We start from the raw sequence: 26,640 nt of genomic DNA, 5'->3' as shown, positions 1-26,640 counted from the left end.
CTTTTGAAGTTCTCTCGCAACAACCCCACCCAAAACCAGCCCCCCACCTTTCCTTTGCCGCCGCAAACACCATCCAACCAGTCGCTACAAAACCCATTCGCGAACGACAGTTCGCGCGACACTTGTGCACGCAGAGAAGGCCGTTGGGCCTCCTCTCCCTACACCTCCTACTCCCGTCCTCCTATACCCCCAGTCAACCTCACCGCCCAGCCGCTGCTAAATGCAACTCGCGCGCCTTCGTGCGATAGGGTTTTTTTTTCCAGTTGAGATTTGATTGGAGAAGTTGATTGAAAGTAGTTTGTTGGGATTTTAAGATGTATTCGTGTTGTAGATTAAAGTTATTGGTGTTAGTGGTGGAGCTGGAGGCGGAGGGGAAGGGTTGGGTTTGCAGAAAATTATTTTTTTTGGATAAAAAGACCTAAATACCCCCTTAACCGTTATATAAAATGATTTTCGTTAATTTAAGGGTTGAAATTTGGAATAAATGAAACCATGGGTGAAAACTTGTCATTTCGCTAATCTTTGGGGGGGAACATGTCGTTTACTCTTCTTTATATATAACAATCCAATTTTCTCTATATCAAGATCATATTCCAAGTTTGAAGCATAGTAAATGAAAAAATTGCTGATTAAAAAGTTCTTATCTAAATAATAACTTTATGAATCATATTCCCAATAGTTCATCTATGTTATTAAATTCGTTAGTAGTTCCATAGTCTTTAAATTAGGGAAAACGACAATTTCTCACCCAAGGTTTGGCCAAACGACACTCTTCCACCCATCATCAAGATCCGTTAGTAAAATTTGTTAACTGACATGGTATAAACAGTGTAAAGATGAAAATACCATTATATCTTCTTCTCGTTTCTTTTTCTTCACCTTTTTTTCTTTCTTCTCCTTCCCTTCTCCAAAACCTTGTTTGCCCAAACTTTGGTGGCCCGATATGGCCGTCGCATGCCTAGATCATGTTGACACGATTTGGCCAAGCGGCGACCAAATCGTGGTCGCTTGATCTGGCCAACCACCGAATTTTTTTATATGTTTTTCTTATGATTTTTTATTTCACTTTTGGGGTAATAGATCCTATGAATTTTAAATTGTGTTTTGACATTTGGAGAGTTTGAACATGGTTAAACCTTTAATTTGATTTGGTTGTGGAAAAAAAAATTGAGATGAATTGTTGAATGTTTGGTGATGAAGATTTTTGTTTGTGAAAGGGGGATCAGAATGGGGTATGGCTGCTGTGAAAAACTTGGTAATTTGGAGGCGAAGGTGAGGCTTTGGTGGTGGAGGAGGAGGAGGTGTTAGAGGTGGTTCAGGTAAAGGTGGAGGTTCTAGAGTTAGAGGCGGCGTTGGTGGTAGGGCTGGAGGTGGTATTGATGGTGGTGATGGAGCAAGAGGAGGACGAGGTGGACTTGGTGGTGGTTTTTGCCATGGTAGAGGTTTTGGTGTTGGAGTAGGTGTGGGTGATGGTGTTGGTGGTGGTGTTGGAGGAGAGGTGATGGTAGTGGGCGTGAAGGAGGATGAGTTGGAGGTTGTGATGGTGGTGGGGGTAGAGTAGAAGGAGTTGGAGGTGGATTAGGTGGAGGATTTGAACTGGAGGCATAGGTGGTGGAAGAGTAGTTGGAGGCAACGTTGGAGGAGGAATAGGTGGGAGTTTAGGTCATGGTGGCGAGTTTGGAGCTGGTGGAGGTGTGGGAGGAGGTGCAGGTGATGGTGCTAGAGGAGGAGCAACAAGTGGTATTGGTGGAGGGCATGACACGGGTGGTGGAGGTGGAATTGGGATAGACATTGGAGTGGTTTACCAGTATATTATTCTTCAGTTAAAGTTAATGGATAAATCTTAACAATGGGTGAGAAATGTCTTTATGAAACAATTTGGGTGGGAAAGGGTCGTTTGGCCAAACCTTGGGTGGGAACTTGCCGTTCTCCCCTTTAAATTATGTCAAAGACAATATGATTAACTATTTGACCATAATTTAAGAGTGGTGAATTAGTAGATAATGTTGCATCAATGTCAAGGTTCGACAATTTTATGATCTAACAAATGTTATTCAAACAAAAAATGATAAAGAATGTTACCAAGTAAAAATTAATTAAGAATGATACACAAGTTAAAGTGTAAATTTACATAGTGATGTATAAGCTAGTGTCACAGTATGGTATTAGCATTGGGGAACTGTTACTTAAGGGCTAACACTATTGGGCACTAAGATAATCATTCAATATCAATTTAATTATCAGAAAGTTAATATCTGTTCTTGACCATTTAACCTATCGAGAAACCATTTTTGAAATTTAAGTACTTTTCCTGTCCTACTTCTTCTTTTCTTAAGTTTTTCATATATAGATTTATAAAATTCTTTCATACATGCTCAGGATTAGATATTAATTACAGAAAATCTATTTAATAATAATAATAATAATAATAGTAATACCCATTAAAAATAAATAATACAGTAAAAAAAGTATAGAATAATATTTAAAGAACTTTTATTTTTGTCGGTATAAAAATAAATACACTATATATTTTTAACATTTTGGTGAGCCCCCCACCCCGATATGGACTCTAGGCAACTAAAACGGGGTTGAGTCGGCAGTCCAAAAACAAAAACAAAAAAAAACAAAAAAAGGAAGCCAAACCAACCTATTTATTATACAACTGGTAATATTATTAACGGGGTTGAGTCGGCAGTTTTTAAATGAGATATTAGAAGACTAATTTGCATAATTTTAAAGGAGGTTATTATGAATAACGTTAGTTGTACGAGCAAAGCTGTTTATATTCCTCACCAGTAAATGAAACCCATTTTAAAAATTGTCATAATTTTAAAGGAGGTTGTTATGAATAACATTAATTAGAATATAATTGATTGATGAAAACAAAATAGATTTGATCATTAAAAGAAGAAGGAAGAATATTGGATTTGACAGATTTAATCGACTGCAAGTGAGAGACTAAAATGGTAGCTATTTTTATGCAAAAATAACTATTTTGCTATCTATACTCAATCTTTTACTAAGTATCATTTATTATTAACTTTTATTACAAATGTATCCTTTAAGTGGGGGCAATTGAACAATTACATGGGGGCTAAAAATCATTTCCCATTCCACGGACTTGTTTTTAGACTTCACGTAAATGTTTTCAACAACAAACACATATACTTAGCAAGAACTCAGACTTTATAAACTGAATTCTAAGCTCATTGTTAGCTAGATAGATTGCAATAAACTTCCCACCTTATGGACCTTGAGTCCTCATGAGGTTGTTACACTTGTGTAATCGAGTAATGATTCCGATGTCAATGCAATTACCCATAATGTTTTCTGGCTTAACTAACCTCTTGTTTATTAGAAGGTACGCGAGTGTCCTCAGCAAATGCCTACTTAATTAGGACTCAAATCTTGTAAATTGAATCCCAAAATCATTTGCTAGCGAGGAAAGGTGTGACAAACTCTTAAATCCTAGATTAAGATTTGGTTTTTTAAGCAATTTTAACGATGAAAAAAATATTTAAGAAAAAATGAAATGGGCTTCTTAAGCTTCAGTTTTTGGGGGATTGTTGTCGTATTTTAGTAACATCTGAAGCTTTAATTTTATGGGTCATGAGGGATAATGGACTTGATAAATGGACCTGAAGTTTAAAGTCTTGTTGGCCCAACAAAAGAGCGTCGGAGTGATGGGCTGATAGCTAACGAAGTGCTTTTACGGATAACAAAGAGACGGAGGGACAGAAGTCATAGAACAAAGAGTTGGTGAAGAACAAAAAATGGTAGGAACTTCGTCTCTGCAACCGAAAATCGTTTCTTCTTTTGTGGGTGGTCGATTTATTTACTCAAATCAACCTCTCCCTCAAGTTTTCCGCTACAACTTAGGTATACTCCACAATTTTTTTAGATGTTTTGTATTCTGTTGTTTATTCTTTTCCACTTTCTGTGTTCCAGTTTTATATGCAATCTTTTTTCATTCATCTTTTGAACCGTTCTTTCTGAAATATTGGGTTTTAATTGTATAGTAGTTGGTGATAATGTGTGTACGCAAGTGCTAATTCTACGAAATGAGTGTTTATGTTGTGTGAATGGATAGAATGTGCAGGTGCAAGATGTTTATGGTGCATAAAAGTTTTATTTTTTGAAGTAGCTATTGTGGAGCTGGTGATGAGTATCTTTATTGTTGGTAGTTGATGGGATACTATTCTCCTGGATGAACTGATGTGAACTTCTATTTTGTAATGGAAATACAAGTTTTATATCTACTAAGATGATTTTTAAATTAGTGCTTGCTATGATAGGTAAACGAGAAAAATTAAGGCAGTGTCTTAACTAAACAAGTTAGTGTCGTAACACTCTCGATTGAAACAAGATATTTGCGCACTGGAAATGGAAGTCTTCTTCTATTTGTCCATAGTGATGTTAGACTAAACACATGAGCTTATTATCCCAGGTCGATATAAGTTATAGGATCCTCTTTTGTGCCCCATTGTCCATTCCACGTGTCAATGTGGAATTGTAAAATAGAAAAAGAGAAGGATGGGGTTTCTCTGGCCCTTGAAATAGTAGGGCATCCAATGGGGGGCTGGAATGATGGGCTACTAACTTGGTGGTGGATTGTGCCCCTTATTAAGTGCCTTGTTGTGCTTAGGCTGTGAGATCCCTCACTACTTATTAGAAAGTGAGATATGGTCACTTGATTATTTGACTAATTCGGTAAAAGTTTAACATTGTAGTGTGCTAGAAATAGGATGCATTTGCTTTACATGGTCTATAACCTTTCCAAAGTCTCATGCTCAGTGACGTCAAAGGGATCTTGTGAATTCGTTTTTAGAATTGAGAATTCAAAGGCAAGTAGTATGACTTGCGATGTTGACACAGCTTTCATATTCACAAAAGAGCACATTCTTTTTCTTCCTAAATGCTTAAAAATTACTTGCTGGTGCTAGTACCCCTACAATCTGCTTATTTTTCTTGCATTAAAAATTGATAAAATCTGATATTGTATTCCACTGAACTTGATCTCATTGAGAAATGAAGAATCTGTGTGAATCATAGACGCTTTTGTTTCTGGAATTCTGTTGCTGGAGACATATGTTTTTTGGAATTGTGTATTAAATTCCTGCTCCTTCGCAACTCAACTGCTGCATAACTGCACAATTAGTATCTTTTCTTATTGTTATTATTATTTTTTGGGTGAAGGTCTTGAATAATCTTTTTTTTTTTCTCTTGCATTTTGCAATTCTTATACACAGGAAGGAGTCGAGTGTCAGTACAATTACCCAGAAAGTTCTCTGGCTTAACTAACCTCTTATTCAATAGAAGGTATGCTATAAAATGGTGTTTGCATCTGCATGTGGGCTATTTCCCTAAATCAGAGACAAGAATATTCTTATACATGTAGATAGATCATCAAAATTTGCTCTGACAGCTACTCTTTTGCAATTATCAGTAATCTAGATGACATTCCAAGCACAAAGCGTAAGCGACTAAGGCCTGGGAAATTGTCTCCTTATCGACCTGTTCCAGATCATATACCAAGGCCTCCTTATGTCAATACTCGGCAAGCTCCGGGAATTGCAAGTGGACCTGAAGTGCATGATGTGAAGGGGATAGAATGCATGAGAGCTTCGGGCAGACTTGCTGCACAGGTTCTTGAATATGCTGGAACTTTAGTCAAGGTAAATAACGACTCTTTTGGCTTTTGTTGTCCACTAAAAGTTTTCTTAAATTTTGAATGAATTTGAATCGAGTACCATATTGGATCATTATTATACTTTGTTTGGGTATTGTCAGACTACTGTATGTGCTCCCTTCTCAACCCTTCCTTTCGAGTTCATAGGAATTCATGGGAGTTGAGCCAATAAATTGCAAACTAAGTTTGAAAAATCATTTTTTTTTTTTTAAGTTTATCTTTTCTATTTCTCTCTTCCTGCCACTGTAAAATTCATTATAGTTGTTAAACTCCGGTCATACGATGAGTAACTAGAGATGAAACGTAGATTGACCATGTGCTACCGGGGAGTTGGGCTTACTACATTTTCTGAAAATTTTTGTTTTTGTTTCCTTGGCAGCCAGGTGTAAAAACAGATGAAATTGACGAAGCTGTTCACCAAATGATTGTAGATAATGGAGCCTATCCCTCACCTCTTGGCTATGGTGGGTTTCCAAAGAGTGTCTGCACTTCAGTGAATGAATGTATTTGCCATGGAATACCAGATTCCCGTGAACTTGAGGTCCTTTTACTTAAGTTCTTCAAACTGCTTAATCCTATGGTGCTCTATTGATTAATTGAAGTCTGATATGTGCTTTCTTTTGCAGGATCGTGATATTATTAATATTGATGTAACAGTTTATCTAAATGTAAGCATATATCTGCTTGCAGTTTTTGGTCATGCATAATTTGAATAAAATGGATAAGACCATAAGATATATACATGTGTATATGTGTGTGTTGCTATAGTTAATTGTACTCTAAAGTGTCTTCTGACCATGTTTCAGGCTGTTAATCAAATTTGGAGTTTTGTTATCTATTGCTATGATGACCTTATTTATTTTGTTGCTACTTTATGAAATATGTTGACTTGTGCTCATCACTTCTGTGTGCTGGCTACTGTTTTTCTTGTTTATGTAAACAACTGATGGCTAGTGATCAACTCATGCCAAGTCCTTGGGATGATTTCAATATAATACAGTCACCTGGTCTTTTAACGTGTTTAAAGTTGATTTACTATGGTGATTATTATGCAAATTCTCTTTTGTTTGATTTTTTAATTGGTGGCTGACTCTAATGTGCAGGGTTATCATGGTGATACCTCTGCAACTTTCTTCTGTGGAGATGTTGATGATGAAGCAAGAAATTTGGTGAAGGTAGCATTCTAGAGCTTCAATCTTTTGAGTGTTCTATGCTCTATCTTCATATATGGATTTCGTATAAGAAATCTGATATACTCTTATGTCTTCACTAATGAATATGATTTGTCAGTACATGGTCCTATTATTAACTGCATCAGGTAGATGCTCTTAAAATCAATGTGGTACCACAAAATCATCTCTTTTACTGCTGGCAAAGATACTATTTAAATGAAATAAAATTGGGTTGCTTGATGCACTGATTTTTCATTATCTTTTATGGGATGTAATGGGTTGACGGCAATCTGAGCTTAAAATTTAAGTCCTTTTAAAGCATGTGGCAAGCTTTAGTCCCTAATATGACGCTTGGCTGAGCTCAGCTTCAGTCATCTAACTCCATTGACAATCTCTTTAAATGTGATTTATTCTTAAGTAGGGACTTGGAAAACAAAAGGCCACATAAAAAGTGACTAACTTTTACTTACTCTGTGATGCTTCTGTGCTGCCACCCATAATTATATATCATCTTGTTGTTTAAGATGTTTTCCATATAGGAGACCAATACTTATGTCGATGCTGTTGTTACATAGTTATATGAGATAAAGTCCTAGAGATTTGAAATTCCTGATTGTGGTAATCATATTGCCAGTTAGTACTGTATGATCACCTGAGCCAAATGTTTCAAACCTGAGTAGCTCCACTCCTGATATGTTGCAAGTTGACATCTTTTTGAAATATACATATTTACTAGAAAACTAATTAGTTCAGAATGTTGCAACTGGCCACCTTTTTTTCAAAACAGTTCTTATGTGTTTTACTTCTTCAACTGTTTGTTTATTGATACTTACAGTTTGTGTGAAATGTTCTCTTTGTGACTTTGATTCTAGAATAATTGCATAATTTTTTATTTGTCTAGTATATATTTCTTCATCGTAATTGTGCTTACAGGAATGAACTTTGGGTACATGCTTTAGGTAACCAAAGAATGCCTAGATAAAGCAATATCAGTATGTGCACCTGGAGTGGAGTACAAGAAAATTGGCAAAACCATTCAGTAAGTAAACTGGCTGTGGTCTTTGTTCCTTAGTCTTTAGTTTGCTAAAGTCATTGTGAACAACCAAATACATACGTACATGTACATGTATATACTTAAAATGTATCTAACACATTTCTTTGAATTGATGTATCACAAATGAAATTGTAAAAGAGATTTTTGGTTATGTTACTAAGTTCTGTGTATGGCAATTTGGCTGGGTGTTTTGCCAAAAAAATTTGTCTTGGTGTTAGTGTGGATATATCTAAGTTGCCCATGTTCTTTAACAAATTATTGTAGTGGAGCTAAGAATCATTGTAATAAATCACCAAGTACAATTTTTTTGGCCTTGAGCTGGTCTTTGAAAACCATGAAGATTGAATAGTGATCAATGTCGGAATGACTATGACCGAAAAGATGCAATCAATCCATACATTACTGTCCCGATTTAGAACTGCTGACTGCATATGTTCTGTGGCTAGAGTAAGGTGGTTGATAATTTTTGCAATGTTCATTTGATAAAACAATGTTAGTACTGTCCTCTTGTTGCCTCTTAATCATCGAAGATATCATGAACATTTTAACTTTGACATCATGAGCAATTCAACTTCTTCTATTGTTACTGAATGCCACATTTTGGTTTTAGACTCACTCATGATTAATGTTTTCTTAAGTGATTATGCAGATAAATACAAATATGGTGTTGTCAGACAGTTTGTTGGTCATGGGGTTGGACGTGTTTTCCATGCTGATCCAGTTATTTTACACTACAGTAATTATCCTAAGCTCTATCTCTTCATGATTTTGTTTGCTTTTGGTCTGGGCTATCTTCAGGTGTTATCTGTATGTTCTTGTTACTGGTTGTGTTTGAAATGTTGTCTTTTCTTGTTTGGTTGACCATTGGGTTGCTGCAGCAATTGACCAGTGGTGATGGACTTGCCAATGACGTGCTTATACCGTTATTTTCTCTTCCATACTTGGACACGTTTATACCTTTTATTTTGTTCTTCGGTCAATTTAATTGCATCATTAATAAAATCGCAGCAAACATGGCCTACTGTATGCATGACACTCGATATCTTTCAAATAATAGATATCTATGAATTGATGAACCTGTCTAATTATAGATGGTTGTTTCATCTGTGCTTTACTTTCTTTCCTTTTTGTCTTGTTTACGTGCGTTATTTACTACTTGAATTATTTGACAAATTTTATGGTATCAGTTCTGATATGGTACTTAGGGTAAGCCATATGCAATGCCAGCAGAAAGTTAACTTCTGAATATTTATTAAATATGTGCGATCAGTCCTTATCAATTTAGTTCTTTGAAAAAGCTTTTCTCCTCGTATGGCCTCTCTCTGTGTGCATTCATGCATACAGAAAGTGTTTGAAGGTTCAGCTTATGCTGTTTATAACAAATATCCCTTTTGCATTTCAGGGAACAATGATCATGGGCGCATGTTGCTGAATCAAACTTTCACTATAGGTAATGCAATCAATTTTATTCTCATGGTTGTTATATGAATGTCCTGAATTCAAGATTCGCCCTGTAGACTGATTTAATTGTTTAAGTATAATGATAGTGACCTTGAAAAGAGAAGAAAGAAAAAATTTGAGAGTTCAGGTCATTCATTTATGTATCTGTTTAAGATTATTTCTCCTTCAGTTTTGAAGATAATTTTTCTAGGGGATGTGCACAGTATGTTTATTCTCTTAACTGTTTGTTTTACATTGACACCAACTGAAAAAAATATTTTTAGTCTAGATATTTTATGATGAATGAGGCAGAAATTCTTTGCATATTTATATTATGTTTGCTGTTAAACAATCCTTCTCCAAAGTTGGTTAGGTATGATTAATCTATCTATATTATTTATATGCATGCATAATACTCATTTTGATCCAGTGGATGTTGAGCTGATGTTGACATCTCTTTACGGTAAACGTTAAACATGGTCAAATCAAATCAAGACGAATTTTGACTTGGGAGAATGTTTTAGAATAGTGGTTGGTGTTGGGAGTATAGAGGCTTTCTATCATTGGTCAGTATGTTAGTAGCTTGCAAAAGCTGCTGTTACCACATGCTCTAGCCTAGAGAAGATGGAAAAGGGACTACTGTGGTTAAAAAATACTCATTCATGAGGAAGTGAGAGCTGGAAACACTGTGGTTAAAAAATACTCATTCATGAGGAAGTGAGAGCTGGAAACAAAGACTTTTCAGCTGGTTTTTTTCTCCCTAGTTAAGATGTAGTTGGTTTCAGTTCTCGCATCCATTGAATCAGATTGTGAAAACTCCATCATGACCTCATAGCTGCATAAGTTTGCATTCACAGCCATTAGACAGATGATTTAATGTGCCATTCCATGTTTCTAAATAACATGCTTGTGCATGTATCTTGTGGCTTTTTAATTTATTCCTTCTACTCCTGTGTGTTCTTACAGATTTAATGCCAAACATAATTCTGTTCTTTATCATCTATTATAGGATACTGATTCCTTTTGTTGTACGTTGTAAATTTGTGCAGAACCTATGCTGACAATAGGTAGCATTAATCCTGTTATGTGGAATGATGACTGGACAGTTGTTACAGAGGACGGGAGCCTGTCAGCTCAATTTGAGCACACCATTCTAATAACCCAGGACGGTGCTGAGATTCTGACAAAATGTTAAATCTGGAATTTGGACCATGCAGATCTGCCCATTTGAGAAATTCCTATCATTAGATGTGTTTGAACTTTGAAAGACTCCTCCAAATTAAATTTTGATGGTTGGGGAGACATTTATTCTTATTCCTGCCATTATTTTTTAAACATAAAACCATCTTGTTGATTGTTGTGCCTGTTCCTCTTATGTACTTATTTCCCCCCATTTAAGCTGCTGCAGGCAGTAGTTCAATTCATTTTTCGGACATTTGGCATACAAAAAATTGCTGGGTCCAGAATAATTCATGTAAATATGTAATTTAGTTTTCATTGATGACAATGTACAATATACAATATAGACTTTAAAGACTATTATGTAATGGATCTATGTATTATTTCTTGTACTAGTAACGACATGCTTATCAATAGTTATAGGTTGGTAATAAATTATAGCAGTTTGCTACTGAGTTTCGCAGCTTATGATCACCAGACGTAATAACCTCTCTCTCAAGTTCTTTTGATTTCCTGTCGTTTATCAATTTCCAGAAATATATCATCTCCTGCACAATTGAAAAGAAGTCATTAATGATTGACTTCACTGAATGGTTATTATGCTGCGTCTGGTCAGGTGGTCACACTGCTAAAGAAAAATGTGCCTTCTGAATAAGTTGAGCAACTGTTGCCAATCATAAATTACATAATAAAGCAGTAAGAGCACTTTTGATTACTTTAAAATTGGAGTTAGTAGATTCTTAATGGTGTCATAATATATAGTAAATTGTTTTTCCTCCAAAAAACAGGGTTTAGGAGCCAAAAATAATTTTATTTTACTAAAGGGTTAAATTGTAAATTTTCCTTTCCAAAAAGGTTTTGATCCGGATCAATTGATCCAAATCCATATAGCACTACCCTTTCTTTATATCCCCATGGACTGTATGTTTGGTTGCCTTTCATTCCCAAAGAAACTTAGGACCTTAAATCATGAGTATATATATATATATATATACACACACAAAATTATGTGTATAAATTCTCGTATGGAATGTTTTAATATATATTTATACAGGTAATCAAGTATAAAGTATCGTATAAAATGGATATGTCAAGTTATTATAATAAAAACCATTTTCTCTGTATTTGTTTAATAAAATTAGATTGTATTGATTTTAAAAATGAATGAAAATATTAATATATTTATTGATCTCTATTGAGGGAACGTGACGCATCCTTTTGCATAGATAGTCGAAGGGTATCTAGTGTAACAAATCCCACATTAAAAGCGTATGGAAGAGGTCTTGGGCTTATAAATGGGGGGAGTCCCTCCACCTAATAGGTTAGCCTTTTGGGTGTGAAACTTCCAGCCCGTGACAAGTAAATGTAACAAATCCCACATTGAAAGCGTATGGAAGAGGTCTTGGGCTTATAAATGGGGGGAGTCCCTCCACCTAATAGGTTAGCCTTTTGGGTGTGAAACTTCCAGCCCGTGACCCTAGGCAATGAATGGTGGGCTACGGGCTATGCGTTGCTCCATCACTGCATTATTCAAGTGTTCATATATTTATTAGTCTCTATTCAGAGAATGTTCATACATTTTGTACAAGAGATTTTTTTTATCTATACACAAGTAATTTAAAATTCGATTAAGCCAACCATTCTAATCCAAGTGTTCATATTTCGTTCGGTATGATTTTATTTATTAAAAAGTGCTAATTTTCGTATTGGAAGGAAAACATTATTCATTGTTCGATATGGAAGGGAACTATGGAATCCAGAGAGCGAAACGTGATATTGGAAGCAATTTCCGGCAACAATGAAGATATCATTTGAAATTGAATTTTTATCACAAATGTCTTGATTATAATTAAACTTATAATTATTGACATGAGTCAAGTGTATAATAACTCTTATCATATAATTAAATTAAAGTATAAGATTTGTTAATGTTTTGAAAATATCTAATTAGAATTTGATTTTCAGGCTAACTTAATAATGAGAGAGAGAATTAAATGAAATTTGAAATCATTCTCTCTCTCACCATTAAATCACTTTTTTACTTTTTAATTCAACAAAGAAAAATAAATCTTTTTTATACATGAATCAGCCTATAAAATGTCAAATATATCTCTATTTTATCGGGATCAATTGATCTAACAAACATTTTTGATAAAGAAATAGATATACATTAAACCGAGCGCTTGTGTCTCTCTCTTCCAAGGTTAAACAGAAAATTCCTCTTTTGTGTTTTTCTCTATTCTGGTGCAATTGGTGAAATTCTTTTCACCCATTTGGATATGTAATTGCATTTTTATTCCTTTTCATTTCTTCTGGGTAAGAACTAAGAACCACTCGAAGATTTGTCGTGTTAATTTTTACATCATTTTTCTTGCTCCAAATTTAATGTAATAGTCCTAGAGTCGCATGCAACATTACAGAGTCGGAAATTGGAATAACTTGTACGTACTTAATTGATCTGAGAACTTAGGAGAAAGTGGTTTTGATTATTCAGTGTTCAACAAATATTCTTCCCTGTTTTAGAGTAATTTTGTTTCATCTACATCAATTGTGATGTGGGATAGATTTTGGTCATTGGAGATTTATGTGTTTAAGCGTCTTGGAAGAAAGTGATTTAGCATAAACTTAACGGTGAATGGGCCGTTCAGTGATTTTTCAGTTTATCTAACCAACAATCAAATACACTTTTAAAACATCTGAAAAATCTATCAACTAATTATAAACATCTTTGTACAAATTTTAGTAGTTAAAAGTTAATGACAATGGTAGTTATTGAAGTTCTTATCTGATCGGTAGTTTCAGGATCACGAAAGATTAGTTGAAGTGCGTGTAAACGAACCCTAACATCTTCGATCGTTAAAAAAAGAAGTTAATGGCTCTTTAATTATTCATTTAAGATGTACAATGGGACTTTGAAATGTTTAGTATGCAATACATTTATTATGACTGAAAATGAATGACACATTAAAAGGGTAAATATTATATTAATTTAGAAATAAAATGTGCATTTATTGGATTGGTCAACAAAAAAAATAGAAATTAAGGACTGTGGTTGAGCCATAAACAACACAAGTACTGTCCAAAACGAAACAGAATTAACAAGGGACTTGATTCCATTTCTGTGGTACTCGGCAAGTATTTAAGAATATTCCAAAATCTACACACATATGGGGTTTTAGCAAATGGCCCTTTTTGCTTTTATTTTTAGGATGCCCTTCTAATTGGTTAAAAAATTTCGCTACTTGAGGTTTGGTAAAAGTATCACTTTGATCCCTAGATTCTAAAAAAAATATACTTTTGATCTGGAATTTTTTAAATATGTTGATGCGTGATTTTGACACCAATGAAACATACGTGTGAAATGTTGAGTTGGCTCAAAAGACACACGTGAATGGAAAGGAAAATGACACTAAATGCCGTGAGAAAGGAGTTTTAAAGTGGTTCGGATGCTAAGGAAGCAAATCCTACGTCCACTGATGTTTTTATTAATGATAATGGTCAGGTCGCTTTAGACAATTGACTTTACACTGATGATACAAGGTATCAAAGACTGTCTTTTCTAGAGAGAGAGAGTGTGTTGTCAAGAGTAAAAATGTGCGAATCCCCTTAATGAGAGAGGAGCTCTCATTTTATAGTGGGATGCCTTGAGGTAATGATCACTGAATCTGAAAGTTGGTGGGATGATCCGTGCAAATCCTTCTTTTAGAGTAATTCACGTGATTTGCTGCAGGGATTGGACACACGAGATCATCACAACTCCTGGTTGGCCTGACGTGCACCCATTATTCTGACAGAAGCAAGCTGTGGGTGTTACCATGATCACACGACGCAGCTGCGCCAGAATGCCAGTAAGCTCTTCCCGAGGTCTGACCTTTCGCACTTAACTGGGTGCCATGTCAGCCCTATTTTCCCGGGCATAACAGAAGTCCCTTAGTTTTTAAGGTTTGAGAATCGAACCTTGGAAACTACAAGTCATGCTGCAATCAGATGATTNGTGAAAAGATTACAGTTCTAAGCATCGATGGGGGAGGAACTAGAGGAATTATACCAGCAACTATGTTGAGTTTTCTTGAATCAAAGTTACAAGTACGCGTACTAGTCATGCCAATGAACACTCTTCATTACACACGAGCACCCAGATAAATTCACTCACGTTGCTGCAACCTCTAACATAGCTAGCTATTATATATTAGAAACTTAATAGTTCTGATATGGCCACTTCTAGTTCCAAGCTACCTACATGCATTTGTATTTTCTAAGAAAAAAAAAAATATTCAGACTAATTTTGGAATGTGCATGGTTTGATAGATGGAACAGGAATTGGATGGAGAAAATGCTCGACTTGCAGATTACTTTGATGTGATTGCAGGAGCTAGCACAGGAGGTTTAATAACAAGCATGTTGACAGCTCCTGACGAGCAAGGGCATCCTCCTTACATTGCAAAAGATATTGTTCCCTTCTATCTCAAGCATGGCCCTAAAATATTTCCTCAGTCTCTGTAAGCTGTGTGTGCAGTTATATTAATTTACTTCTTTTATAGTTAAACATGCATTAGCAATTTTCTGGGCAATTAACTTGTGGTTTGATGATTTTAGTCGAATCTTTAAGAGAATGAAGCCTTTACTGGGACCAAAATACAATGACGACTATCTAAGAAAGTTGTTCACAATATACTTGGGCATCGAAGACTGCATGGCAATCTAACGTGAATTGTTATACCCAGTACTTTTGACATCAACCTACTTCAACCTACCATCTTTTCAAAATTTCTGGTGAATTATTTTTCATTTCAATAAATACTTTTAAGTATATTGTTTGGAGCTAAATAATTAGGAAATTAATATATTAATAATGAAGGCAGAATCAGATGCTTTGCTATCAGAAGTGTGCATTGCTACTTCTGCAGCCCCAACTTATTTTCCAACTCATCATTTTAAAACTAAAGATTCGCACGGGAATGATACACCATTTCACCTCGTTGATGGAGGAATGGCAGCAAATAATCCTGTAAGTCTGTCCAGACCCTTTTTCTAGAAAACTAAGAATTGCTTTGTCGCTTGGAGTTATACTTTTATTCTGAGTCTGACCGTCTTTTGAAGACATTGCTGGCCATGAAGCCAACAGGAACCGTGTTCCCAGGAAATCCAGATGAGGTACCGGCACAAGCTCTACAATATCAGAAGGTCCTAGTAATATCACTAGGCACAGGAAATTCCAAAATAGAGAAAAAAATACGATGCTTAAATGGCTGCAAAATGGGGAATTCTGGGGTGGCTTTACACACAGGGAAATTTTCCTTTAATTGATTCATTTACCTCTCTTAATGTCGACATGGTCGACCTTCACATGTCCTTGATTTTCAAATCCCTTGGGTGTGAACGAAACTACCTTCGTATCCAGGTTTTCTTTATATCTATATAACCCCACATTCAAAAGCTCCATTTAATTAATAAAACAATAAGTTTTTGATTTAATTAAACATGTATGATAAGATATATAGAGTAAATAATAATCATAAGTTTACTATTAGGATGCCACGTTGACCGGGGATACATCATCAACGGATAAAGCGACCAAGAAGAATATGCAGGAGCTTGTAAAAATTGGTGACAGGCTCTTGAAGAAACCTGTTTCCAGGATGAACCTCGACAGTGGGATCCTGGAACCAGTTGATAACGGAGGCAATAATGAACAAGTTCTTACAATGTAACTATTCTATATATTAATCAATTCAATAGAGTTTAAAATTATTCACATTTAAATTAGTTTTGAACACACTAAGCTACTAAGTTGTTTGTACTTCGTGCACTTGCAGGTTCGGAAAAAAATTATCCGAGGTAAGGAAACTACGTAAGCATAGATTACAGAACTAGTCTGTACATATATAGGGCTGAGGAGTTGTAATTAGGTGGGTGCTGCTCTCGTTGGAGAAAGTTCGAAACCGACATGTCACCATCAAACATTGTGAAAAAGCCGTATTATATTATACATGTTACATTCCTATTAATAAGATGTATCCAATTTCATAAATAACGTATTCGGCGCCACCAAATTGGGATCTAGATATACTTATTTTGTAACGGCCAAGACAAACTCCAGCCAAGTTCGGCAACCCAGTATTGCAAAATCTCTTAATCTCAACTTAACATTTTGTGAATTGAAGTCAACTTATAGCGCTTACGGAGAAGAACACTTACACTTCAACTCAAAACCAGTCTCAGACTCCTATCTGCTTCAAAACTAAACCACCTTCTTCAACTCTGCAGCAAATCATAATGTATTTGAGTTGATGGAAAAAACTGATGCTGTTTCATGGAATTCCATGAATTTTGGTTTCGTTGATCTAGGTTTGGCGCATTTAGATATTTGATCGAACAACTTTATCCACAGTTTTTCCAGTTTTGATTAACATGTGCTCAAAATGTGGAGTGCTGAATCTGCATTCTCTGGTTTTTCTTCTATATTTGCTAAAGATTTGGTATCATGGATGATGGAACACTGTGATTGGAGGTTTTAGTTCGCATTTACAAGATGCTCTGCAGCTTCTCCAACTTATTATTACTATTGACCTCACATAATTTTGTATCTAAGCGGACTCAAAAGATTGTTGAAGGTTGAAATTAAGGTACGCCTAACTTTAGGGATTTAAAAATCTAAAGAAAAATTACATGTTAGATTGAGTGGTGAGTAAGAAATTTTAGTGGATATTAGATTTATGAAAAAAAAAAAAATCCAAAAATTAGTTTATATTCAGTTTTTTTTTTTTTTATTTAAAAAAAAAATACGATCTCATAATAATAGTCTATAAATAACCATGAAGGGAGAAGACATTCCAAAAAATTGTTTGTGATTTGTGAAGCTGTCTTTCCGTAAGTGACAGTGTTTTGACTGTTTCAACGCTGTTGACTATGACTAGGTTCGTCCACTCACGTCCTTCCACGTCAACCACAGTGAGATACCAATCTCGCTCACAAAGTATCACCTAACAACCAGCTCTTACAAGGCATCACTTACCCGACACGTGGCACATATATAACCTCCAATCCAATTTTTCACCTCGCCTGGCCGCCCTTTTTCCTTCTTAGAGGAATTTCCCCTCAGGCCTCGATATGGAAAAATTAATCAAAATAAATTAAAAAAATAGGGGTTTTTTCCTCTAACCTTCTCTTGAAAACTTTTCCGAGAAACAAACGACGAACAGGCATGGAGTCGACGCCCGTGAACTGGGAAGCTCTGGACGCACTGGTTATCGATTTTGCGAAATCAGAGTACTTATTAGAAGAATCATCAGTATCTTCTCCATTATCTTCTCCGACTTCCTCTTCATCTTCTGTCTCTCTCTCCTCTTCGTCTTATCACTCGAGATTGATCATTCGCCAGATCAGACGGTCGTTACAGGCCGGTGACATTGACACTGCGATTGACCTGCTCCGGTCCCATGCGCCTTTCATTCTTGAAGATCATCGGCTTCTCTTCCGGCTGCAGAAGCAGGTTAGTATTATAAATGCAGTTGAATGAAATTAATTAAGCTATAAAACACCGGCATGACGTCTATCGGACTTATTTTTGTGTTTTCTTTTTTTATTTGAAGAAATTTATTGAGTTGTTGAGGAGAGGAACCATAGAGGATCGAGAATCGGCGATAAATTGCTTGAAGACGGCTCTTGCACCTTGTGCTCTTGATGCTTATCCGGTATTACAATGCCCTTTTTTATGCATTATCAGCTTTTACTTTTCTTTGAAAGAGGATTGCTATTGCATGTGTTTTTAACCCCCAAGGCTACAATGATTAAAAAAAATAGTGGTTTTTCCCTTTATTTGCCCTAACTTTTGGTTGAAAAGTTCGACGAGGTTGAGACTGTTAGGATTAGGATTAGGATTACCATATCCTTATTGAATGGTGTCCAATGCATGTATCCATTCCGGGAGTTATGGTCAGAATATTTCTTCAATGGATGTGTTTGGGCACCTACTTTGATTCTCTTTAGATAGAGTATTGACGGAATAATTAGTGTGCATCTTGTCATAATGGCTTTTCTAAATTGTTAGATATAATCTTCTATTCATTTATTTTCTTTTGCTGATGTCAATTGTTGAAGAGGTTTGTGGAGGATTAACTGAAAGTAGTATATGCCTAATTGTCAGTATAATTAGTCACAAGAAAAAGAGTTGGTTGCTACTTAGTAGTTTAGGGTTTCTATTTTGTAACGCTGGCATATGATGCCTAAAATTATAAAACTTGCAAGATGTTCAAAATTGGATCACTGCTAGTCCAGGGTTAAATCACTTTTTAATTGGTAACTTCAATCAGTTCTTAATTTAGAATTTTACTTTGCAACTGATGGATAAAATCATGCATTGTGATTTTTGTCATTTAATTTAGTTGTGCTGTTAGATCTTTTGTTCGGTTTTAGGTGATGTAATTTTATGATTCCTTATTCTCTTGGTTTTGAGGTATTCCAGTAATCAGTATTATCAATAGGAAAAGGAAAAAAAAATGTAAAATAAGTCTAGAGATGCCTATAAACGCTCATATTTTCTCCAGTTTTGATTAATGGATATCAAGAGGTATTTTGATGTCTTGAAACCATGTTTCTCTCTGTTTCTTCTTCTCTGGGCACTGTTCGAATTTTTTCTACTTTATCTAAATTCTCTGCACATTGGTGATTTTCTAAATCATCCTATCCATTCAACCTTCACTTTTTTAGTTCTACATTTAAATCCCAATATTATCAGTATCTAGTCAGAACCTAATTGTACAGTTCAATAATTTCATTTTTTATTTTTTAAGAAAGCCCCTAAAAATTAAAGTTATAAAAGTTGTCATGCAGTCTAGATGACTTTAAGTAGTGTAACAAGAGCCTGTAAACAAGTGAGGCATAAGGTTGATTGGATATTGGCTGGATTTCTCTGGTTAGGCCTCTTGTATTCACAGCTTCTCACCTATTTCAAGTAAATAGCTGAACCTTGCAGACTGAGCAAGAGACTTGGTCTCATGGTTCCAAAAGTGGAGGGCTCAGCGTCAGGGTGGATTCACAGAGTAACAATAACATTCTGCTAAAAAATCATTATCTAGGTGACAGACGAATGTTACAAAATATATCTTCTTGGTGAAAATTAATTTAAAATGTTGACAGAGTGACGTTATACTTTGTGCTACCATAAGTGTTATTAGATGGTTGTACTTTTATTGATAAATGGAATTTGAAATTTGATTTCGTTTTTTTTCTTAATTTTTTATTTTTATTTCTTTTTGAGTTTGCTTTTATTTCCTGTATCTTTGTGGTAGAAGTGCCTTTTTGGTTCAACAAACATTGTCAAGCATTTTCTCTTTTTGGAGGATAATTGTCTGACAGATGTCTATATTTGTGTTTAAGGAAGCATATGAGGACTTCAAACATGTCCTTCTTGCCTTTATATATGACAAAGATGATCAGACATCTCCTGTAGCAAATGAGGTGAGTAACAATAGGTCTTCATTTATAGCTTTACCTTTGTGGTGCCTTTTTCTTTCCTCGTCTATCAAAGAAAAAAAAAGGTTCTTTTCCTATTGTTAGTTATCATTTAATCTAAAAGCTTAAGCTTTTTAGTAATACTTCAAATAATAATTAAGCTCCAACTCCTTTTAGTTAGAGTTGGCATTATTTTTTATACTGGAGAACTGGAATCTGTTTTCTATAATTATTCTGCACTTTCTGAATATAGTTTGCACTGGAATTGGTTTCACTTCCTCACAAGGTCAAAATGGTAGTGGGCTTACAAACAGTTGCTTTTAATTGATAAATATTTTCTTATTATCACTTGTAATTGTTATAGCAAGGTAAAATGGTATTCTACTGAGTAATACTTCTGTGCTTAAAGTTTTCTTATTTATACTCAAGTTAGGTAGGTTAAGGAAGTAACAATTTTTAAGAATATTTGTAATTTGCATTACTTTAGAGAGTAAATATAAACACTTCATTCAACTTTGCCTGTCATGTAAATTTTAATTTAAAAAATAAAGAACACAACATGAACTATTTAAACTTGCATTCTATAATTTCTGCAGAATTACATGTTAGTTTCATAGCTGTATGTGTTACCATTTCTTGTTGTCTACATCTTGGGTTCCTTACATATTTTTTGTAAATTAATTATTTGTAATGATATATTTGAATCTTCGAATTGGATTATGGTAGAAATTGTATATGAAATCAGAATTTTTCTAAAATCAACTGGGAAATTAAGGTTGCTTCCATGAGTAGGGACTGTTATTAATGCAATAAAATTTAGTGCATTGGAGTTTAATATTAAATATAGCTTAAATAACTATAACTAAATCTTTTTGAGGGAAATAGTTTTAAAGAATTTGATTGTTTAGTTCTTGGAGTCTACATGCAATTTATTCTGTTCCAAAGATAGGCGTAAATGCTTTTGTTAGTGCTGCCTCTACATGGTTGAGCCATTTGATCAGATACTGTGAATCTGGATCTCACTTAGATTGAGTGTGAAAGCCTACTGCTGCCAATCAAATTATTGCGGATTCAATAAAACAGTGGCCTCATTTGATTAGTATGCTAGCTTTGATGATGCTCTTTTCAATGTTATGGTTTTTACGAACTGAACTAGGAAAATTTGACTCTTCAATTTCTAAATTTAGTTGTTGGATGGCAATTAAGAAAATCTGTCACTGGGAAATGGAAACTTGCATGTTTATTACTATTAATTTTCAAACATGCTTTTTTTTTTTTTTTTTTTTTTAATGATATCTTTGTATCTTCCTTTTTTCTCTTTATAGTTTTGTCTTCTCCATTTTAGATGTTATTTCAATGAAATTAAGTCCAATACTTGGTTTTATTAATGATATCCTTTAAGGCATATTGATAACCCGAAGAAAGTTATTCTATGACCTACCATTTGTAAAATAAATATGCTTACCATGTGATGTACACGTTCAGTGGGCAGAAAGGAGGAGTTTGAAATTGCTGGATTAATGTCATCTGTCTTAAGAGCCCATTTACATGCATATGATCCAGTTTTTTTCAAACATTGAGATATTTGATAAGGTAGTCCAGCAGCTTTGGATACACCCTCTTATTAATGATTAGTTGTGCCCTTGTGCATGTCTAACGCTATCTTCAATTTCATTCCATATTTGCAGCATACACAAAGGTTTTGCTTTCATCAAGGACTTCTGTCACCCATATCAGATCTTACTGAGAGTTACTGCTTGAGGAACGGACCCCCTGCAACACCACAGGAGAGTTCATATGAAGCGCCTCCTTTGATGAGGTGAGATTTCTAAATTACGTACTGCAGTATTATTTTAGATGTTCCAGAGTTATTAAAGAACACCACAGGAGAGTTCGTACAGTCTGATTCTTGGACTTGCAACTTTCTCATATTTGCGTGTTAGTCTTCTGTTATAAATGAAGAGTTATCTACTACTCTTAAGTATAATTTCGTTATTACTTTTGAAATAAGGTGACATACAAGCCCTTGCGCATGCTGTAAAGATTACAAGACAAGGACTGTTGATAGCTTGAGATTCACTCGGGGTGATCTATTTCTGGCATTCGGTTGTAAAATATTCTTCAATTTATTAAGTTTAAATTTTTATATATTTATTTGCACTGTTTATTTACCTTCCTTTACTGTGAAGCTAGTATACATTCCAAAATATGGGCACCAGGTTTCCCTGTGTGTACTTAGTATACGCTAGGCAATGCTAATAGTTGAATGTCAGTGTAAGGTGTATAAAAACTTGAAACAAGATTGCTGTGTTATGAATTCTATGCTAATGTTTTAACATTGTAACTTTTTTAGGAACACCATCATGCTCGTACTCTGATAACTAAATATAGGCTAGTTTCACGTCTTATTTTATACTTCATTTTTATTATGTTTTTAAGTTGAACATTTTCATCATGCAATTTATTGACATATTATGCAGAATGAATTATGCCAGATGAGATTGGATGTTTCTGTGCTCGATGAACTTGTTCGTGAATATTGTGTTTATAGGGGCATTATTGATTCCACTCTTGCATCTTCTTCTGGTAAAACCTGGTATTTCCAAACTTAATATGATTTATTCAGCATTTTTTTTTTTTGTTCAACCGTGATAGTTTCTTTTCAATCTGTGTGAATCAGGAATGCAAACCCTTTCAAATCTGTGAAAGTTCATCAACCAGAATCTGGGTATTGTTCTCAAGGAACTGCTCCCTTGAAGTGGATTGTAGTGTCAGTAAACATTCAGATGGTGAAACTTCCATTAGTAATACTAATATGGATGCTTCTCCCGAAAATAATACTGATGTACAAGCATGCAAGGTACAGATGTCGAATTACGATGTGCTGGTGAGCCATTTGGCTCATGAAGATTGTAGCACCAGTGGTTCACATCACCTGAAAGTTCAAGAGTTCTGAGAACACAAGCCATGAACTGGAAAAGAATAAACGTAAGAGGTGGAGGGGAAGGCATGATGACTTGGTTATGTTCCTGATGTTTCTCTCAGTGGATGTGATAAGCAAGAGCTTGCTCTTCTAGTCTTTTTAGCAGCATGAAAAGTCAAAGGAACACCAGGTATTTTGTTGAGAAATTTTACTATTATTGTAATAAATTGTTTACTGAAATAACTTTGGTCTGCAGGCTTCAGAAAAACATATCATGTTTGTTTTGGCCATAAGGATGATAATATGAAATGTACTGGGGATGAAGGAGCTAGCTAGCAGAGGAATGGCTGCTGAGGCTGTTGAAGAAGTTAATACTATGGATCCAGACTTTTTTGTGAAATCCTGTACTGTTATCCAACTTAAGCAGGTGAGTAGATCCTGCATTAAATGGCTTCCTTCGCAAACATTGAGGAAAAGACATTGGATGATTTTCTCATCATCCACTTTTTGTTTGTTGTTATTAGTTTGAATTCCTTAAGCTGGTCAGCTCCGGTGATCATTCTGCTGCTTTGCGGGTTGCATGCTCGCACTTGGGTCCTTTAGCAGATAGTCATCCTGATTTGTTAAAGCCTTTAAAAGAGACTTTGTTGGCATTGCTCTGGCCTAATGAGGATGCACTTGTAAAAGGCTTCCCTTTACATGCTCTTGCAACTTCACTGCAGGTATAATGTTACTGACATGGTTTAATGGGAAGTTCATTGTCTTTTCCTCTCTCTCTCCTAGTCAGCATCTTTTTTCAATAATTGTTCAGCTATTCATATCTAAGCTTCGGATGCTGGCATTCACTGGTCAACAGAGATAAGATTTGGAAGTGTATTACTGTCGAAGCTTCATTGCTTAACACATACAATGTAATGAATGCATTATCATGTGTAGTAATTCTGGGTGCAGTAGCTTTTTGCTCACAAGATTCACCTCTGTGGATCATCAAGTGATTTACCTGGAGGATAGCACGTACTTGCTCCTTTAGAAAGTTTTACTGTCTTTTGGGAAAATTTGAGATGAGCAACTTTCGTATATGCTGGTGACATAAAAACTTGTCTGCTAGTATATGAAGCCGATATTGGGTTTGTGGTTAAACATGCTGCATTTGTATTTCTCCCTTCAATTTATTCACAATCTTTAGTTTTGTGCTTGAATTCTATTCTGCTCAGCATTTTAAAAGCAATATTTTGGTATCTCAGATTACTAATTACTCTATATCTGCTTCTTTTGGCTTTTCACCTAACCAATTTTTTTATATTTTCTGAGATTGTGGTATCTATGATTCATATTTTTAATCAAATGGCAACATAAACACTTAGGTTTTATTTTGATAGGTTCAATCGGTAGGAGGCTGGTATTGAAGAGCCACAGCTTATGAAGATCATAGACTACCCTTCACACACACAGTGAATGGTTTAAACTTCAAATGTGTAAAGATCGCTTCGAAGGTCTTCTGAGGATTGATTCGTTGAAGGAAGTTATAACTCCTTTACTGGTGCTGCTGCTGTCATGTCAAAGTCAAATGCAGATAGTTGTACTCAAGCATCTTCCCAAGCCACAATATCTTCAAATGCCAGGCTGTCAGAAGATGGTAGCAGCCCATCTCAAGTGTCTTCGGGAGATGTTGTCTGTGATGAAAATGCAATACTCAAAGTATGGTAAGTGAAGCATACACATTATTATTTATCAAGTCTAACTAACAAATTCTTTCTACTAATCTAATCGTCGCATGATGTTCCGTATATTAAAATGCATCAATAACTTTTCTTTCTTTTGTCTGAGCTTTTTCTTTCGTGCCTTTCTCTCATTTCAAAGTTATTATTTTAACTGTCACTATTTCATATTACTGTCTTTGCTTTGATGGATCTCTTTTGTGAGATGAAGTTCTCAACTCAAGTTCTAAGAACGGTCCATAACTTGCATCTTTTTGCAAAGAAAGTGTGACATAATATTGTATTATTGAGGGGTGCAGGAATTTCTGGCTCTGCCGAGGGCTGATGCCATCCACCTACTTGCTCAATATAATGGGAATGCTGAGACGGTCATCCAGCAAATATTTGCATAGATAAAATTGTAATAAGTAACTTCAGTGAAACTAATTACCATTTGTTTTTTTATGTTAAAATATCATTTCATTGGGTTTTGTGCAATAGACCCTCCTTGTAATTAAACTGTCACGTCCCTGGGGAAATCCTGTTGCAGTCACCACCAGTGACTTGTCTGTTGCTTCTGTTGTACATTATATTTAGTGTTTCTGTAAACAAGATTAAGAAGAAAAACAAAAAAAAGAAAAAGAAAAAGCAGCATTCGTCTAACCAAATTATTGATTGTTTCGATCGTGTTTACTGAAAGTGGGGTGTACTCGAGTTTATGCGTATTTACTATATTTCTATTGTTTTCATTTTATACTTCTTTTATTTATTTTTAATATTTGCTATTTAAAAAATAAAATTACTTTATACTAGTTATATTGTTTTTAACGACAACAACATAATTAACATTTCGTGGATTGGATTTAAAGTATGGTTTACCAATGTTCTGAAACCGGATCGGACCTGTCAGTCGGACCGGTTTAAACCGGCAATCGGTGGCAAATTCGGTAAGATTTATATAAAAACCGTCATTTTTGATTTAAACCGGATTGGACTGCGGTCGTATCGTAGGAATAGTGTCGAATCGCGGTCCAATCGCAGCTAAACCCGTCGGACTTCGGCATCTTTCACGAAGAAAAACACTCCCATTTGACGACGGCATCTCCACAACCAAAACCATCCATTTTCAATCGCTTTCGTCCAGCCTACGTCGATCGTCGTCTAAAGTTCACGCACGTCGGATTTCTTTGTTGATTCCGGCGAGTTCCGATGACGATGGAACTCCCTACACCACCATCAGAGTCTCGGCACCTACACATCAAAAGCCCCAAGATTCCAGCTTCGATTGGCCGTCGATCGTCGCTTCAGCCACCACTCGCCAGAATCTTCGTGTGACAGGGGTGTTTTAGGTAGATTTCAAACCTTAGGGTGTTTTTGTGAATTTCAAACCTTTAGGGACTAAATTTTTTTACAATTACTGTCCAATCGACCGATCCAATCGGTCAAACCAAAAACCGGACCCTTGAACGGTCATTGTCCGGTCCGTTTTCAAACATTGTGATTTACAATAAATGAAATGAAAACAATAATACTATACTTACAAATAATCTTACAAAATTTTTATACAAAGTGAGACGGCAAAAAAGAATGAAATAAAAAGTCAAACTCATTAAATTTACTCTTCCATTCATTTTTTGTCACATCACTTTGTATAAAGATCTTTGTAAAATTTCTTTGTAAGTGTAGTATTACTCAATGAAAAATTAGATAGGCCTATCTAATAATTAGGGGATAGACGATTGTCCTAAACGTTTTTAAAAGTTTAATGATAATTTATCTATAGGTTTAAAAAACCCTTACATTTTAGTATAATATGAAAATAGCCTCTCTTTTTTGTATTAAATTAATTTAGAAAATTACTGATTAATTTAATTATGGGCTTCCAAGTTCCAACGATTGTTAATATAAAAATAAAATTATTGAATTAAGGCTAATATATATTTGTAGAGCTATTTAGTGAATCAAATTAAAATCCTTTAGATTTAAATTTTCCCAAATCATATCTTACACAGCCGGAGCCCTCATTTCTCAAA

The 26,640-nt window shown here is 35.1% G+C and overlaps 1 protein-coding gene and 2 pseudogenes across 1 annotated transcript; all 3 read left to right on the top strand.

Moving 5' to 3' along the window:
• Positions 1–3,699: 3,699 nt before the first annotated feature.
• LOC116112414 (methionine aminopeptidase 1D, chloroplastic/mitochondrial) lies at positions 3,700–10,884 on the top strand. The gene is made up of 10 exons (XM_031398548.1): positions 3,700–3,879; positions 5,250–5,319; positions 5,447–5,675; positions 6,069–6,230; positions 6,316–6,357; positions 6,793–6,864; positions 7,821–7,900; positions 8,554–8,651; positions 9,318–9,365; positions 10,405–10,884. Exons 1-10 carry the CDS (start codon positions 3,774–3,776, stop codon positions 10,548–10,550), a joined length of 1,053 nt encoding a protein of 350 aa, XP_031254408.1. The 5' UTR covers positions 3,700–3,773; the 3' UTR covers positions 10,551–10,884.
• A 3,637-nt stretch (positions 10,885–14,521) lies between these two features.
• On the top strand, positions 14,522–16,408 carry LOC116112438 (annotated as a pseudogene).
• A 1,258-nt stretch (positions 16,409–17,666) lies between these two features.
• LOC116112437 lies at positions 17,667–25,020 on the top strand (annotated as a pseudogene).
• The last annotated feature ends 1,620 nt before the right edge of the window (positions 25,021–26,640 follow it).

Source organism: Pistacia vera, unplaced genomic scaffold (assembly GCF_008641045.1).
Source record: "Pistacia vera cultivar Batoury unplaced genomic scaffold, PisVer_v2 Contig661, whole genome shotgun sequence".
Classification (NCBI taxonomy): Eukaryota; Viridiplantae; Streptophyta; class Magnoliopsida; order Sapindales; family Anacardiaceae; genus Pistacia; species Pistacia vera.
Note: the sequence above shows the minus strand (reverse complement) of the source record. Positions and strands in the feature narration are given on the sequence as shown.